Source organism: Malaclemys terrapin, chromosome 4 (genome assembly GCF_027887155.1).
Source record: "Malaclemys terrapin pileata isolate rMalTer1 chromosome 4, rMalTer1.hap1, whole genome shotgun sequence".
Taxonomy (NCBI): domain Eukaryota; kingdom Metazoa; phylum Chordata; order Testudines; family Emydidae; genus Malaclemys; species Malaclemys terrapin.
Window position 1 is genome coordinate 139,622,367 of NC_071508.1, and position 17,778 is coordinate 139,640,144.

A 17,778-nucleotide genomic window follows, 5' to 3' on the forward strand; every position below is an offset into this window, starting at 1 on the left:
AGGCGTGTTAGGTTTATCTTTGTTTTCTCAACTTGTAAATGTACCTTTTGCTAGAGGGTTTACCTCTGTTTGCTGTAACTTTGAACTTAAGGCTAGAGGGGGTTCCTTTGGGCTCTTTGAATCTGATTACCCTGTAAAGTTATTTTCCATCCTGATTTTACAGAGATGATTTTTTACCTTTCTTTCTTTAATTAAAAGCCTTCTTTTTAAGAACCTGATTGATTTTTCCTTGTTTTAAGATCCAAGGGGATTGGATCTGGACTCACTAGGAATTGGTGGGGGAAAGGAGGGGGAATGGTTAATTTCTCCTTGTTTTAAGATCCAAGGGTTTGGATCAGTGCTCACAAGGAAATTGGTGGAGAAATCTCTCAAGGCTACCCAAGGAAGGGAGTTAGTACTTGGGAGTGGTGGCAGCAAAACCAGATCTAAGCTGATAATTCAGTTAAGAGGTTCACATGCAGGTCCCCATATCTGTACTCTAAAGTTCAGAGTGGGGAAGGAACCTTAACAATGTCATTGCTTATTATTTGACAATTCTGCTTTCAAACAACTTGTCCGCTTTGCAGCTCCCGTCACAATAACACTACAAATAATTTAAGAGCTACCATTTTCCATTAAAGTTTTAATGAGCCAGTGAACTCACAAAAGGGGGCTCCGTATAACATAATTAAATAAAATCCAAGTAAATGGCAAGGTTTCACACACAATATTTTAGTTGAAAACAGCTGGTATGCAGAGAAAGGAGCATTGAGAGTGCATGATGCAAAAAGGCATTTCACAGAATGCAAATGCTAAAACTTTTCATATCACACATACTAAAACACTGAGCTTATAAGTGGCTTCACTCCGATTTGGAAGAACAGGTGGGAGTGACATTTTTTTGCTAGTCTGCACAATAAAATATTTTACATGGAAGCCCAAAACAGGTTCAAAGAGCCATTTGTCCTTAGGATAGAAATAAATACTCCAGAAACAGGTAGCGCCACGTGGACCACCTTGCTCAATGAGCCCAGTGGTTGCTGGTTCTTTCCATGTTTCCAAAGAAGAGGCAGTGCTGGATCCCTCAAAGCTGAATCTTGCAAAGGTCAGTATTGTAAAATGTCTGTTTGGCTCAGAGCTGCAAAACGCTGCTCATTTCATGCTCACACCAACTCCTCAAACTCATTGCAAATTGCAACTAGTCAGATCTGTGTTGAACCAAATATCTCAGCATTAATAGTCTGCATTGACTATTTATGATACCATGTTTATTCCAGCCCTATAAATATTTGATATCAGAGTTGCACAAATCCTAGAGTTTTGTTTTTTTTATTTCACATTAAGGAACTTTGTTGTTGGTGCTGTTGCGTAATATAAGGCCGTTTCAGTGTATTCCTTGAGAATGAAATTCCTGGTAAACCCAATTTTCACTTCTTCCATCAGGTTCGATCACCACCTTGCACAACCTTCCATGGGGCTACGGCTGTAATTCTGGATCAGTGTATGAAAAGTTTCTAAATTCTTCTTGGTTAATCATTGCAAGAATCCCCTCTTCGATGGGGGTTAGAACTGGTTCTTCTTTTATAAAATCAGGATCAAAATTACTAACATCTTCGCTGCATTTCTGCCAAACAAAAAAGACAAAAAGAGGAGAGGTCAAAACCGTGCACCATCACTTTTCTATTTTCTTTGTTTGTAACTTATTCTCGTCTTGAGTGAGATGCATGACTGCCTCCATGGAGTGCTCAGCTGTTCTGTAACTCACTTTGGGCTGCATCCTGTAAGATGCTGAGTGGTCTTGCTTAGCCCTTTACAGCCTGTCCTTTGTAAGCCTCCATAGGCCTTTTGCAGGCAAACCCCTCGCTGACTTAGTTGACATCAGCTGGAGTTTTGGCTGCACTGTCGCTGAATGGCAGACCCCATGGAGCAGTAATCCCTTACTTTGTTTAAGTGTCAGATTGCACAGACCCAGCCATTCACAGTAATTATACACACAGTTTCCAATTAGCTGAATCTACATAGTCTTTCCTTATCTGTGCAGTGTCTGAAACAGCCTAGTTGGGGGATATTCTCCTTTGTTCAAAAGCCATTATACTTGTACAATAATGAATTAGTAATGCTACAGGAAGAACAAACACCCTGTCTCCAGGTGCCAGATTCCTACCCACCCAGTACAAAGTATGATTGTTTTTAATAGAGACCCCAAAGTTGGCTTATGGTACATTTTGACAACGCTGATTTTTCCTGTCCCAGAACAGCAAGAAGAAGTTTTATTACCACGAGAGTTTATTTTTCCAGATCCACTCTAGCAAGGGAATTCACTAGACCCTGCAGAATGGTCACTTTACACTGTGCAAGAACATGTGCATGTTTCAAGTGGGATTTTCAAACATACTCAGCATTGGCTCAGCTCTGCTCCCACCTGTGTCTCAAAAGGGCATTTTACCATTGACTTCCAGGGGGGGCTGAGAGCCTTGGAAAAGCCCACCCTGATGGTTTCCTTGACAAGTCTCACAAACCTGGCACAACCCAAGAGATGTTCAAGCTCAGCAGACACACAGGTCTCTGGATGGTAATAGAAAGCTTGGTTCTGAAGTCCGAACTCCTCATTAGCCAAAGCAAAGGCCAAGTACCAGTACGGTGAGCAGACAGCAAGTGTGAAAAATCGGGACGGGGGGGGGGCAATAGGGGCCCATATAAAAAAAGTCCCAAATATCGGGACTGTCCCTATAAAATCAGGACATCTGGTCGCCCGGAGTACCAGGGATGACTGGGCTGGGGTCCCAACATTAAGACTGGGGAAGATCCTGGTCCCAGGAAGATTTGGATTCAGGTGAAGGAAAAGGCAGAACATAAAGAGCCTGATCCTGAAAAGTATTGAGCACCTGCAAGGACCACTGGGCCTGATTCTGGGATTTGAACAGGAGGGGGCCCACTGACTGCAATGTGAGGTAAAGGAGCTCAGCAGCCCTGCGGATCAGGCCCCAAAAGGGAATTTAAAAGGCAGTGGTGCCATAGGAAGCGAACTGGAGAGAATCTGCGTTGGGAATGAGCGCGAAAGCATCATGAGGGGCATCCGTGGGACAGCATGGTATCAGGGGACAGAGGGACCGGCACTCTGTGCTCCCCATCATTGTAATTATTCAATGGCATTACAGTAGCACCCACAGGCCTCAGCATGGATCACTGCCCCACTGGGCTGGGCACTGTACAAATACCCAGTGAGAGACAGCCCCTGCCCTGGACAGGTCACTGTCTCAATAGACAAGACAAGGTTAAGTTGGGGGAAGGGAAGGATTATTACCCCACATTTTGCACATGGGAATTAAAGCACAGAGGGGAGTTAGGTACCTAATCTGCTTAGACACTTCTGAAAATGCGTCATTAGATGCTTAATTATCTTTCTGTCCCAGGCAGATTGAGTAACTTGACCAGCATCACAGAGAGATATCTGTGGCAGAACTGTGAATTGAGCCCAATTCTCCTAAGTCCCAGTCCAGTGCCTTAATCACAAAGCCGCCCCTCCACTGCATCCTTCTCCCCAGTAGTTATACAGCTAGTGAAAGAATTCAACAAAAGGAGATTCTCTTGCTGGCTCCCCATCACTCACAATTCGAGGTCTGAAGGGCGGTTCCATCTGGCGCTGGTTCAGGAGGTCCCAGTCCAATCCTTTGAAGTAGGGGTGCCTCAGTATAGTGTTCTCTCCACCCTGAGCCAAGCTGCCCAGGCGCATGTTGGGGTTCTTGGTCATAAACTGCAGAGCAAAATAAATGAACCTGGTTTAGTCCTTTACTCACATCCAGCAAGGAGACGGGAGAGACACCTATTACTAGCAATCACACAGACTTTCTTGTTGAGCCTACTTTGCTGGCCAGACTTTCCACCTTCATTACACTGGAAAAGCATGCAGGGATCCTGACTCCTCTTTTAGGGAGGAAGCATGGGTATATTTATGTCCTTGGCCACTTATATTTCACTTACATCCTTGGTTACCATGATAGTAAAAGAAGGTTAAAGTGCATCATCTGCAGCACTATTGACATTGCACAGTGTTTTGGGGGTTGGGTTCTTTTTCAAGAACAAAAGCTCTTTATAAGGTTGGTATTTGCCAGCTGCCTGGGCTTTGGATTAGAGTCAGTTTTTAACGGTTCCTTTTTCCTAAACCTCAGCCTGCTGAAGTGAAGCCAGAAACCTGCAATGAGCTTCTTGCAGTCTCTCAGAAATCGGAGATGGCTGAGGAGAATGAGGAAGGGTTTGAATGTCACAGATCATTAAGAAGGAAGCAGCAACCGAAAGAAAATTGAACATATGAATTCATACAGGTGACATCACCTTTTGTGTGTGAAACCTACTGGAGGACTTTCCCATCTCTGCTACGAGAGGAAGAAACCTCTGTATAGCAGCATCAAACTTCAGCTAGGGGTTCTGATCTGGAGGAAAGTAATAAGAAAAGCTATGGATCATCTAACCGGTTCAGTTCTGGGGTGAGAGGGATATGGCTTGTACCTTTCAGATTCTAGAAATAATGCTCAAGCGAGAATGCATTTTCAAGCAGTTGGGAAGTCTTTTCTCATACGAGGAATAGAGTATTTTCCTTTGTTTTTAAACTTCAGGACCTTTTTTTTTTTTTTTAAGAAACCAAATCAAAATCCCCCCTTCCCCCCCCCCAACATTTGATTCACTAGAGTAACAGAAATCCGATTCAATTTGATTGGGAAAAAACAGCCACTTCAATTTGCCGGGACAGCTGAAATGGCAGCAGAAAGGAACATCAGGATCATTGGTTGAGTTGTCCAGATGAGTTTCTCGAGGATGAAAGAGCATTACATGCATTAAATACCGCACCAGCCACACCAGGCTTCTGGGCACTGTTGATAGAATTTTAAGTCTACTGCATTCTTGGCAATGAGAAAATTAAAATGAGCAGGAAGAGCTTTGAGAAACCTTCTTGAATCCGACTGGAAGAACCTTCCAGAAGGCTGGAATTCCTTGAAGAGGAATTACTAAAAGGCCCAGTCATTCCCTCCCCTGGACAGTCCCATGAGAGGGGACGGGGATCACTGGAAATTCTGCAAGATTCACCTCAAGGAATTTCCTCCACATTTCCCCCATGAATGGGATGGGCTTTCTGATCTCATGCAAGTGTGCATGGGCGATTTTGCAGCCTGGGAAGCTTATAGGACCCTCAGCTCCACAAATAAACCAAACAGCACCCTCTTGGACTTCAGGCCACTGGCACAGGGAGCCAGCTCCTGTATGGAGCTCTCTGACCTCCCAACCTTCTTCCTTGGCAGCATGGCTTCCATGGGAGCCATGCTGCCACGGGCTCTCCCATCCTATGTCCGTTTTCCACCAACCCTGCCAGAAGGTGCAGAAGGGGAGTTAATGCAGTTTACTGCAGCTGATAATCTGGATTCACAGGTGGCTGTGCCCTAAGCATGCCCCTTCTGTACCACAAAGCGCCAGCTATGTGGTATCTCCTGGGTGGGGACAAAATACAGTGGAAGGGCTGTTTCCCTCCTATGAACACCCTCTCCTATTCTACCTGCTTTTGTTCCTCTGCCAGCACAATCCAAGGGAAGTACGCATCCCTAAAACACTCTGATTTGGGATTAGTGGATTCCCCTTGATCTATTTCTCTGTAAAATCTTCCATGACTGCTCAGATTCCAATCCATATATAAATCAGTGAGGGGAAAGCGAAACCCATTCAAAGCCTTTATATGAACTTCTTAGGTTTGCAAAAGTAGCTGGAAATCATATGATAACAGACACACTTGTGAGATTCTCTGTGATGTTGCTTCCAGTCATGCTGGAGAGATGAGAACATCTCTCCCAGTGTTTTAGCAGACCCACTTCTGAACCCAGAGGGAAAGTAAAAATTACTCTTTTTCTTATTTGTATTGCAGTGTTTCTTAGAGGCCCCTACCATGATCAGGTCCCATTGTGCTAGGCCCTGTACAAATACATAGTACAAGACAGTATTTTCCCAAAAGAACTTGGATTAAATAGGCAAGACAAAGGAGGGGAAGGAGAAATGGAGGCATATCTAGATGAAGTAACTTGTCCAAGGTCACACAACGGCTGGAAATAGAGCCCAGGTCTCCTGACTCCCAGCCCAGTATCTATCCACTACACTATGCCGCCTCTGCTAAGAATGAAAAATAACAAAGATTTTCAAGACTCAGCAAAGTCTCATGGAGGATAGGTCCATCAATGGATATAGGCAGGGATGGTGTCCCTAGCGTCCGTTTGCCAAAGCTGGGAATGGGCAACAGGGGATGGATCACTTGCTCTGTTCATTCCCTTTGAAGCACCTGGCATTGACCACTGCTGGAAGACAGGATACTGGGCTAGAGGGACCTTTGGTCTGACCCAGTATGGCCATTCTGATGTTCTAAAGGCTTGGTACATATAGGTTCAAGCCATGTAACCAACAAAAATCAGAAGGGTCTGTCCATTCACAAAACCAACCCAGAGCCCTAGGAAGTAGGACTGTGCTTACATTCTCACTGGCTTGTTTTATTGCTTAGAGCCAGCAGAGTGGCGCAGAGGAAGCGTGCCCCTCCTCTGCTATGCCCGCTCTTGTTTCTTTAGAGGGGGAGGGATAGCTCAGTGGTTTGAGCATTGGCCTGCTAAACCCAGGGTTGTGAGTTCAGTCCTGGAGGGGGCCATTCAGGGATCTGGGACAAAAATCTGTCTGGGGATTGGTCCTGCTTTGAGCAGGGGGTTGGACTAGATGATCTCCTGAGGTCCCTTCCAACCCTGATATTCTATGAATCTATTCTATTCTATGAATTCAGCATTACACCAAAACTGCATCAAGCAAAGACATGCAGTGCAACAAATCAAGGTCCACCCAATTGTTCTGGTTCTGTTAGCTGGCTCTGATTAGCACAATAGACCTCCTGCACCTCCTCAGGGAATTATAGCTGACACAAGACAGTAGGTATCTCAAACCCGAATGTATCTGGTTTTTGGTATCCAAGGAAGGGAATCAGTCCTTCCCATTTGCTCACTTATGGAATGCATGTCTCACTGCCTGCCCCCTGGGGCAGTTGTGGGAAGATGCATAATTACGGCCAAGCTCACGGCTGGGCCTCTGCGAAAATCCTTTTGAAGTGATCCTTGTTTCAGAAGAGTAAACATCTTTGGAAATGATTCGAACCACTGGATACCTGATCAAAGAGCCTCCTTCTCCTGTGCTTCATATTTGATGTATAAATTCAGTCCTGTTCTGTAGTTTGTCTTGTTTTGGAAGTGTGTGTGTTCACTGTGCACAGGCATTGGGGCTCAAGTGATAACGCAGAAGCCTGAACAATTATCTTTAGGTCTCTCTCAAAAATAAAGGGCCCCTATCTCAGTAAGGCCCCTTTACACCACTTTGACAGAGTAGGTGGGTCCTTAAGAGTGAGTGTAAATAACTCAATTTTCCAAAGGCACCTGTACATGAGCAGAGTGATAGCAAAGGGCTGTATTAAATGAGAATCAGGCCCAATATATTCTGTTTTAAAACAGGCAGGATACAACTGGAAAGGACAGTCACATTTATTACCATCACACATAACTGCACCCATCTCTGACTGACTTCTTTTACACTGTACGGAGGCATTTTGCATGCAAATACAGCTCAGTATGTGTGATGTATCATTCTGAAATTCTAGCCCTTAGATGTCATTATACAGCACCTGTAAACGGTTACTATATTCATGGCACCCCATAACATCCTCCCCAATTACACAGGCTGATGTGCTGTCCTCATGCCTCTTATGACCCAGAGGCTGTCACAAACACCATGCTGTTTGCCATTTCTAGTCTTTCGGTGCATGAACTCTTATCAAGCTTTCTAGAAATGGTGTGTCGGGGGCAGACTGGATACAGTCTGCATGTTTTAAGTTGGAAATGGTTGGGTTTAACATCATCAAGTACTGTAGGTATCTGGCAACTGAGTCCCAGGAAAAGCAGAATGCTAACAGCACCTTTTACTAAGGCTATGTCTATACTTACCCGCTGGTTCGGCGGCAAGCAATCGATCTTCTGGGATCGATTTATCGCGTCTTGTCTAGAAGCGATAAATCGATCCCGGAAATGCTCACCGTCGACGCCGGTAATCCTGCTCCACGAGAGGAGTAGGCGGAGTCGACGGGGGAGCCTGCCTGCCCCGTGTGGACCCGCGGTAAGTACCTTTAAGTTCGAACTAAGATACTTCGACTTCAGCTACGTGATTCACGTAGCTGAAGTTGCGTTTCTTAGTTCGAACTGGGGGCTTAGTGTGGACCAGCCCTAAGTGTGTCAATGTTAATATTTTGTGCCATAATGTAGTTACATATCGTAGCATCTGATGCACTTCAAATTAAAGGCTCAAATGTTCAAAGCCGCCTAAGGGATTTGGATGCCTGATTCTCATTACATTTAATAATCTAAAAGATATGCTCTAATTCAGCCCAAAGTAATGGGGTTCACGCAGGATTCACTGGCTGAAATTCTAAGGCAGGAGGTCAGACAGATGATTATGATGGTCTCTTCTGGCCTTAAAAATCTATGAAACTCCCTAGGCAGCTTAGAACCTCAGTAAAAATATTGTATTATTTATTCTTTGTATTATGGTAGTCTTGAGAGGCCTAACAGCAGGGACACGGGTATGCTAGGTGTTATACATATACACAGTAAAAGACAGCCCCTAAATAGACAGGACAGACAAAGAGTGGGAGGAAAAAAAAGTATTATCTCCATTTTACTGATGGGTAACTGAGGCATAAGTGGCTCAAGGTCACAGAACAAGTCTGTGGCAGAGCAGGGAATTAAACCCAGCTCTCCGGAGTCGCAATCCAATGCCTTAATCACAAACACCAGCCTTCCTCTCTGAAGTGTTTATGTGACGTTATGGGAGATTGAAACTTGTGCCAATGGCTCCAAAATTTTAGCCAACACCTTCCTAACTAGTCAGTGGCAGGACGGGTATTGCAGGATGCCATGCTAGGCCACTAGAGAGCTCTGAGGGCTGCTGGATACCAGATGAGACATGAATAGGACAAGGGAAAACACACAAGGACATTTAAAAAATCCAGGGCCTGGCCTCTAGGATTGTACTGGGAAATGATAAACTCTGGAAGAAGAAAGTCTTGGCCCCACAAAATTTAGGCCAATATATATTCATAATCAGGCCCAGGTCTGAAAGACCTACAGGGCCTTCCAGGTCACACAACTCTTCTGTGTTTTGGCAGGTAATGGGAGATGATTCACAGGTAAAAGGTTTCCCTTGGAAAATGTCATTTAGTACTTAATCAGTATCTGTACTTTGCACCAATAATTAGACAACTAATTTGAATATCTGCCACTGGACCCAGCCCTGTCTACAAACTGCCCATCAAAGAGTTACATAGAAAGAATGAGACAGCCCTTAGCAAAAGCAAAACAGGTTAAAAATTGTATGTCACTTGATCCTGCTTCCATTGAAATCAATGGCCTTGACTCCTCTGTTTACACGGGTTTGTAAAGCTGTAAACTCACAGTTAGAGTGAACCTGACCTCATCTGAACTTCCCAGAGGTGCATCAGCCAAAAACAGCACACTGAGCCAGAACACCCGACTTCCATGAAATTATTGATACATATTTACTGAAAGAACATATAACAAATCACTCCATACAGTTAAGAGTGGAAGATTAGTCTGCCAGTGACGCTACAACAGAGATTGTAGGGACAAGAGAGCTCACCATTGGGAAAATATTTTGTCACCCACCAGAGTTAAATCTGTAGACAGGTTCTGTACACTGCTTGCCCCAGAGCACGGCAACTGATTTATAAAGAAACATGCCTTGTAAACTTGTCTAGAGATTTGAGAATGTGCAGAAATGTTTGCACAAATTAGGTTGCTAATAATAATTTCCTTGCTTTTTAGAGTTTTATATATAATGATCTTTCTCTCTCTCTCACACACACTCAGCATTATTTTAACATATCTATTTTGCATTTATTTATCATCAGTGATTTCACATGTAATATTGTGGTGAGTAGGTTACTTCTTAGTGGGAGGAAATGTAAAAAAATAAAATAAAATCCAAACACGAGGGGTGAGGGGAAAAGCATCTCAGGAACTTGGAAGGGTGAGGAATGAAAATGCCTTCTTTAGCCACAACAGTTGGCTTCTATTAGCAATAATGATTACTACTTGTACTACAGTAGTGTGTAGCTGTCACAACTCAGGTCATTGAGTTAGGCTGCTTACCTACACTTAGTAAGACATAACCGAAGCCCTGAGGAGCTTACGATCTAAACAGACAAGAGAGAGACACAGAAGGTAAGTATTTAATGAAGTGTTGTTATCCCCATTTTACAGATGGAGAACTGAAGCATAGAGAAGTTAAGTGACCAGCCCAGAGACACACGGAGAGTCTGCGGCAGAGCCGATGACAGCTCTCGTGAGTCCCAACCCATCTCTTAACCACATGACCAACCTTCTTCAAATGGACACTGAGCCAGACCATCCCAATCCAACTCTTGCCTTCAAGATGTTAAGCAAAAGCAATATTTCCTTGTACTTTTTCTTAGAGTTTCCCTCTTGTTGTTAGTGAAGTATGATAAACACAAAAAGGAAAAGCAAGAGTGCACTAGACTAATGGAACCAAACTACAGCTCCCTTGGGAATGAGACAGAATGGGCTAGAACAACAAAACAGAAATTAACTCTAAAGGAAACAGGGTTTCTCAAAGATCTATCTGATTTTAGACAAAGGGAAATTGTTATATAAATAGAGCAATTACTCTAATTAAGGCTTCCCTTCATGAATCTTGTGACTGAACACTGGACTTGCAGCAAACATGGTTTGACTATTATGTAAGCAAAACAAACCAACAATATAGGATTTCATTAGCCTTCAGCAGCCTCTAAACAAAGGGGAAGACACGTGAAGTCAGGAGGCACTCAGATAGCACAGGAGCCCTTCATTAGCAGCTCTGACGGGGCTCAGTCCTGAGCTCCTTTCTTGAACAAGCCTCCCATTGCCTTCCATGAGAGCACTGCCTGAATTAGACCAGGCGTATAACTCCCAAAAGTGCCTAAATGGCTCAAAAGCTGTAATCCCATTTTCAAAAGTGACCCAGGCACTTAGGTTCCACTGACTGTCGCTGACAATTAGGCTCCTAAGTGCTGAAAATTTTTTGAACATAGGATTTAGACTTCCAAGTCAATGAGGCACTTTTGAAATTGTCAGCTCTCTTCTACACCGAGGATTTGCCCCGATTACAGCTATCGGTGGCCAGATGCAGCCGTAGCAGTACTGCTGCTCGGCCCCTTGTGCAGTATGGTAAATTGCTATACGCTGTGATTCCTACCAGTCAGTTAACCATAGTTTTAAGCAGGGGTGAGCTCCATTGATGCAAATAACAGCTTTGCCTGTCTGTGTTGGGGTTCTGGCTACTGCTGGCAGGAATCAAGGCAAATTCTCCCATGTAGACAAGGCCTGAAGAATGCAGCATTAGGTCTAGGATGTAGAAATATATTTGAAATCCATTTTTGAAAATGGGAGGAAATTCTTGGTTATTTCCCCTTTCCAGCTAAGAAGTAAAGGGGATGTGGGTAAGACTAAATTACTCCTCTCTGATCTTCCCGAAAGCCACGTGGAGTGTAAAACTTAACATCTATCACAACGGCACTAGCAATAGCTTTAGTGCTACAACCCCTGGTGCTAAGGATAAAAATGTCAGTGCTGCAGAGGTTAACTTCACTGATATTAAATTGAGATAAGTTGGGTCTCGCTCCTGCTTGGTCTCTAGATGATCACGGGACCACTGGATGAGGGGTTGACAATTCCAACGGCTGCAGAGAACAAAGAAGATTACCCTGTTGTGAAGATTGTTGAGGAAGATGGATACGCAAAATAAATCAGGGTAGAAAGAGGAAGCAATGTGAGTGATTGACACATCTGGGGCTACATTTTCTGCAGCTGTAAATGGGTAAAGCTTCATTGACATCAATGGAATTTTGCCCATTCACACAGTAGAGAATCTGGTCCCAAAAGGTGGCTCTCTGCCCCAGGTGAAGTTAGAATACTGATCGTTTAGCTTCAAACTAACTTCTTGTACTGGAATCTGCTTGCTTCCCCCCAACCTTTTCAGATGTTCCCATCAACACAAATACAACACAAAAATGAATAGACTTGGGCCAAAATTTTCAAACCCGGGTACCTAAAATAAAATAAAATAATCGCGATTAATCACGCAATTAAAAAAATTAAGCACAATTAATTGCACTGATAAACAATAATAGAATACTATTTATACAAATATTTTTGGATGTTTTCCACATGTTCAAATATACTGATTTCAATTACAACACAGAATACAAAGTGTACAGTGCTTATTTTAATTAACACATTATTATTTTAATGACTGTCATCAGCATGGAAGCATGTCCTCTGGAATGGTGGCTGAAGCACGAAGGAGCATACAAATGTTCAGCATATCTGGCACATAAATACCTTGCAGTGCTGCCTACGGAAGTGCCATGCGAACATCTGTTTTCGCTTTCAGGTGACGTTGTAAATAAGAAGCAGGCAGCTTTATCTTCCGTAAATGTAAACAAATTTGTTTGTCTGAGCAATTGGCTGAACAAGAAGTAGGACTGAGTGGACTTGTAGGCTCTAAAGTTTTACATTGTTTTGTTTTTGAGTGCAGTTGTGTAAACAAAAAAAAAATCTACATTTGTAAGTTGCGCTTTCATGATAAAGAGATTGCACTACAGTACTTGTATGAGGTCAATTGAAAAATACTATTTCTTTTAAAAATATACTTGACACTTTCTTTTATCATTTTTACAATGTATATTATTTTTATTACAAATATTTGAAGTAAGCACTGTACACTTTGTATTCTGGGTTGTAATTTAAATCAATGTATTTGAAAATGTAGAAAAACATCCAAAATAGTTAATAAATTTCAATTTGTATTCTATTGTTTAACAGTGCGATTAAAACTGAGATTAATTGCGATTCATTTTTTAAACCGCAATTCATTTTTTTGAGTTAATCACGTGAGTTAACTGCGATTAATCGACAGCCCTAGAATCATAGAATCATAGAATATCAGAGTTGGAAGGGACCTCAAGAGGTCATCTAGTCCAACCCCCTGCTCAAAGCAGGACCAATTCCCAGCTAAATCATCCCAGCCAGGGCTTTGTCAAGCCGGGCCTTAAAAACCTCCAAGGAAGGAGACTCCACCACCTCCCTAGGTAACGCATTCCAGTGTTTCACCACCCTCCTAGTGAAATAGTTTTTCCTGATATCCAACCTGGACCTCCCCCACTGCAACTTGAGACCATTGCTCCTTGTTCTGTCATCTGCCACCACTGAGAACAGCCGAGCTCCATCCTCTTTGGAACCCCCCTTCAGGTAGTTGAAGGCTGCTATCAAATCCCCCCTCATTCTTCTCTTCTGGAGACTAAACAATCCCAGTTCTCTCAGCCTCTCCTCATAAGTCATGTGCTCCAGACCCCTAATCATTTTTGTTGCCCTCCGCTGGACTCTTTCCAATTTTTCCACATCCTTCTTGTAGTGTGGGGACCAAAACTGGACACAGTATTCCAGATGAGGCCTCACCAATGTCGAATAAAGGGGAACGATCACGTTCCTCGATCTGCTGGCAATGCCCCTACTTATACAGCCCCAAATGCCGTTAGCCTTCTTGGCAACAAGAGCACACTGTTGACTCATATCCAGCTTCTCGTCCACTGTGACCCCTAGGTCCTTTTCAGCAGAACTGCTACCTAGCCATTCGGTCCCTAGTCTGTAGCAGTGCATGGGATTCTTCCGTCCTAAGTGCAGGACTCTGCACTTGTCCTTGTTGAACCTCATCAGGTTTTTTTCTGCCCAATCCTCTAATTTGTCTAGGTCCCTCTGTATCCGATCCCTACCCTCTAGTGTATCTACCACGCCTCCTAGTTTAGTGTCATCTGCAAACTTGCTGAGAGTGCAGTCCACACCATCCTCCAGATCATTAATAAAGATATTAAACAAAACCAGCCCCAGGACCGACCCTTGGGGCACTCCACTTGAAACCGGCTGCCAACTAGACATGGAGCCATTGATCACTACCCGTTGAGCCCGACGATCTAGCCAGCTTTCTATCCACCTTACAGTCCATTCATCCAGCCCATACTTCTTTAACTTGGTGGCAAGAATACTGTGGGAGACAGTATCAAAAGCTTTGCTAAAGTCAAGAAATAACACATCCACTGCTTTCCCCTCATCCACAGAGCCAGTTATCTCATCATAGAAGGCAATTAGGTTAGTCAGGCACGACTTCCCCTTCGTGAATCCATGCTGACTGTTCCTGATCACTTTCCTCTCCTCTAAATGTTTCATAATTGATTCCTTGAGGACCTGCTCCATGATTTTTCCAGGGACTGAGGTGAGGCTGACTGGCCTGTAGTTCCCCGGATCCTCCTTCTTCCCTTTTTTAAAGATGGGCACTACATTAGCCTTTTTCCAGTCATCTGGGACCTCCCCCGATCGCCATGAGTTTTCAAAAATAATGGCTAATGGCTCTGCAATCTCACCCGCCAACTCCTTTAGCACCCTCGGATGCAGCGCATCCGGCCCCATGGACTTGTGCACGTCCAGTTTTTCTAAATAGTCCCGAACCACTTCTTTCTCCACAGAGGGTTGGCCACCTTCTCCCCATGCTGTACTGCCCAGTGCAGCAATCTGGGAGCTGACCTTGTGCGTGAAGACAGAGGCAAAAAAATCATTGAGTACATTAGCTTTTTCCACATCCTCGGTCACTAGGTTGCCTCCCTCATTCAGTAAGGGGCCCACACTTTCCTTGATTTTCTTCTTGTTGCTAACATACCTGAAGAAACCCTTCTTGTTACTCTTAACATCTCTTGCTAACTGCAACTCCAAGTGTGATTTGGCCTTCCTGATTTCACTCCTGCACGCCTGAGCAATATTTTTATACTCCTCCCTGGTCATTTGTCCAATCTTCCACTCCTTATAAGCCTCTTTTTTGCGTTTAAGATCAGCAAGGATTACACTGTTTAGCCAAGCTGGTCGCCTGCCATATTTACTATTCTTTCTACACATCGGGATGGTTTGTTCCTGCAACCTCAATAAGGATTCTTTAAAATACAGCCAGCTCTCCTGGACCCCTTTGCCCTTCATGTTATTCTCCCAGGGGATCCTGCCCATCTGTTCCCTGAGGGAGTCAAAGTCTGCTTTTCTGAAGTCCAGGGTCCGTATTCTGCTGCTCTCCTTTCTTCCTTGTGTCAGGATCCTGAACTCGACCATCTCATGGTCACTGCCTCCCAGGTTCCCATCCACTTTTGCTTCCCCTAATAATGTATTAATGTAGATGAGTTTCTCATAGGCTTGGAAGAAGAGAGAATATTTAGTGTGATCCCTTTGGAAGTTCTCTCAGCTGGGAAGCTACAGGGATTCCAGAATGAGGTTCTGAGACTGGAGCTGGAGAACTGCTCAGGAAATGCAAGACGAAAAGTAAACAAAAGTTGTTTTCAAGGATCCAGCACAGAGCTTCAGAAAGCAAGTCAAATATTTTAGTGTGGCTTTGACAGACAGAACGTAATCTAACTGTTGGGTCTGCCAACTCAGAAAAGATGCCAAAGGGAATGATGTATTGGCATATTTGAAGGCATTTTTAATATCTGCTTTTGTTAGCCAGGCTCCTTGACTGTGAGGAGAAGCAATGAGTTCATCATGGCTCCTCTTTGATTTCAGTTGTGTCCACTATTGTGTTCATCCTTTCCCATTTAATCCTTGTCTAAAATCTTACAGTACCCGGTTTGTTGCACAAACAAGTTCACGCTTGTTGTTCTGACACTGTGTGCCAAACAGATTAGCTGCTGCCTTCTATTTGTTCTTAACACAAAGAACGTGGGCCGGATCCATAGACCATGAGTGCAAAGAAGGGAGAACACTGTGGTAACACTCCATGTGTTCTCTGGGGGATGTGTCAGTGTAGCCAGCTACAAGCCACCAGCTCCTGATTCTCCACTCTCACATTCCAGTCCACTGTAGGATGCATTCTGGGGTGCAGCTGGAGGGCACACCAGCCAGCAGAAGTTACAAGGTTGCTCTGACTTGCCCAGGGGCCAAACTGGCTCTAAGATTTGGGGGATGAGGCAGAAAGGTGGCAGAAAGCTAAGCTCAGTCCTATGTATTTGTTTCTCTGCTCCCCTGGCACTGGTAGCAGTTTGCTTGTATTATGTTCTTTAAAAAAATCTGCTTAAAAAAAAAAAATCTTCTTACTGCAAGAACCCTGGTCCCTCCCACCATCTCTCCTAACTAACGACATTTTCAAGTTGCTGATTGTGACAAGACTGAGGCTCATCTGGCTGCATGCTCTCTCTCATGGACTCGGGAAGACCTTCCTAAAAGTATGCTGATGAGCAAGCATAAGGTGTCCTACACCAGGTGTAACCAATATAGCTGGTAAAGTTTACATCCCCTAGGATGCATAGTTTATTTCTCCTGCATTCTCATTGCTTTCTTTACTGCAGCTTGCCTGGGCTGAGGGCCATAGGGGAATTTTTTTCAGTATCTCTCAGATCTAGTTTCTGGCCAGATTGTGGTATGTTCGTTTGGCTCAGATTCAGTCTCTGAGCACTTTATTTTGGAGTGATTATCCTCCATTTACTTGGACTGAATAACATTTAGCACTTACCACATAAGATATTAAAATGAGCTCAGCTCTGCTTTAATTGCATTTTTGTGGGGGGCCTCACCATTTTCTGTGCTTCCTTACTTGGTATCACCCGCAAACTAGGAAAATCCCTGTTTTCTATACACTGTTATCTACCTTATCTATAAAAATAAACTGGTTCACTGCACTAGACTTTGATTTAAAAGGTGCAATTATGGTGTTATTTATATGAACACATAAAGCATTGACCAGAATGCACTACCAGAGTTCCTCTATGTAGCATGCTGCTTTAGTGCTTGATTCTGCCATCCTTATGTACCCTGAGTAGTACCTGACTCTGAGTAGCCCCACTGCTTTCAGTGAAACTACTTGTGGAACTACTCAGTGTAAGTAAGGATGGCTGAATCACACCTCAAAGCAACAGGCTAACAGAGGCATCCTGGCAGCAGGGCATTCTGGGAAATCCAGTTGTCTCTCTACATGCTCTCGAGCACTATGGGGAGATTCTCCAGGACAGACTGCATCCGGAGAAGAAACTCCCAATTCCCTTTTTCTCTAACTTGTGCACCAGTGGCCAAGAATTAGAGCATAGAATGGTCCTGTGAGAGACAGACTTACTTTCTAATAGCCTGCTTCCACAGGGATTCTTGGAGCAACATTATTTTGTTTCCTATATCCAAGCTTAAGGCCCTGATTCTCATTCAGACTGCAGCCCCTTTATACCACTCTGGCAGTGTAAGGGGGCTTGAAAGTGAATGTAAATGTAACTTTCTCTCACTTTCAGGCCCCTCTACCCTGCCGGAGGAATGTAAATGGGAATCAACCATTAGATCTTTACGACACGTTGATTACGTTATGGTGGAGAGTGTGGGCAGCTGCAAGGAAGGGTGTCACTGATCTTTGGGCAATCACACACTTCAGTGAAGCTGATGGGTAACCACCCTTCATTCTGGCTAAATAAAATAAGCAATTAAGCACCTATATGGAGTAAAATAGCTGAAACAATAGATCCCACCGCCCAAAGCACTTGCCACATGGAAGGTCTGAGCAAGAACTCTGGTAGGATCAGGAGTTTCCCTGGGGATTGATTGCAAAACAGGTGATGGGGCATTGACTGGATTGCAGCTGTGTGTGTTGGAAGCAGAC

The 17,778-nt window shown here is 43.9% G+C and overlaps 1 protein-coding gene across 1 annotated transcript in view; it reads right to left on the minus strand.

The window, feature by feature from the left end:
• Nucleotides 1-602: 602 nt before the first annotated feature.
• PRKCH (protein kinase C eta) overlaps nucleotides 603-17,778 on the minus strand; it is a 172,263-nt gene continuing 155,087 nt past the window's right edge. The window contains exons 13-14 of the mRNA XM_054028325.1: nucleotides 3,590-3,733; nucleotides 603-1,603 (exon numbers count right to left, since the gene is read on the minus strand). Coding sequence (XP_053884300.1) covers nucleotides 1,457-1,603; nucleotides 3,590-3,733 — 291 coding nt within the window. The 3' untranslated portion in view covers nucleotides 603-1,456. The remainder of the gene's footprint in view (nucleotides 1,604-3,589; nucleotides 3,734-17,778) is intronic.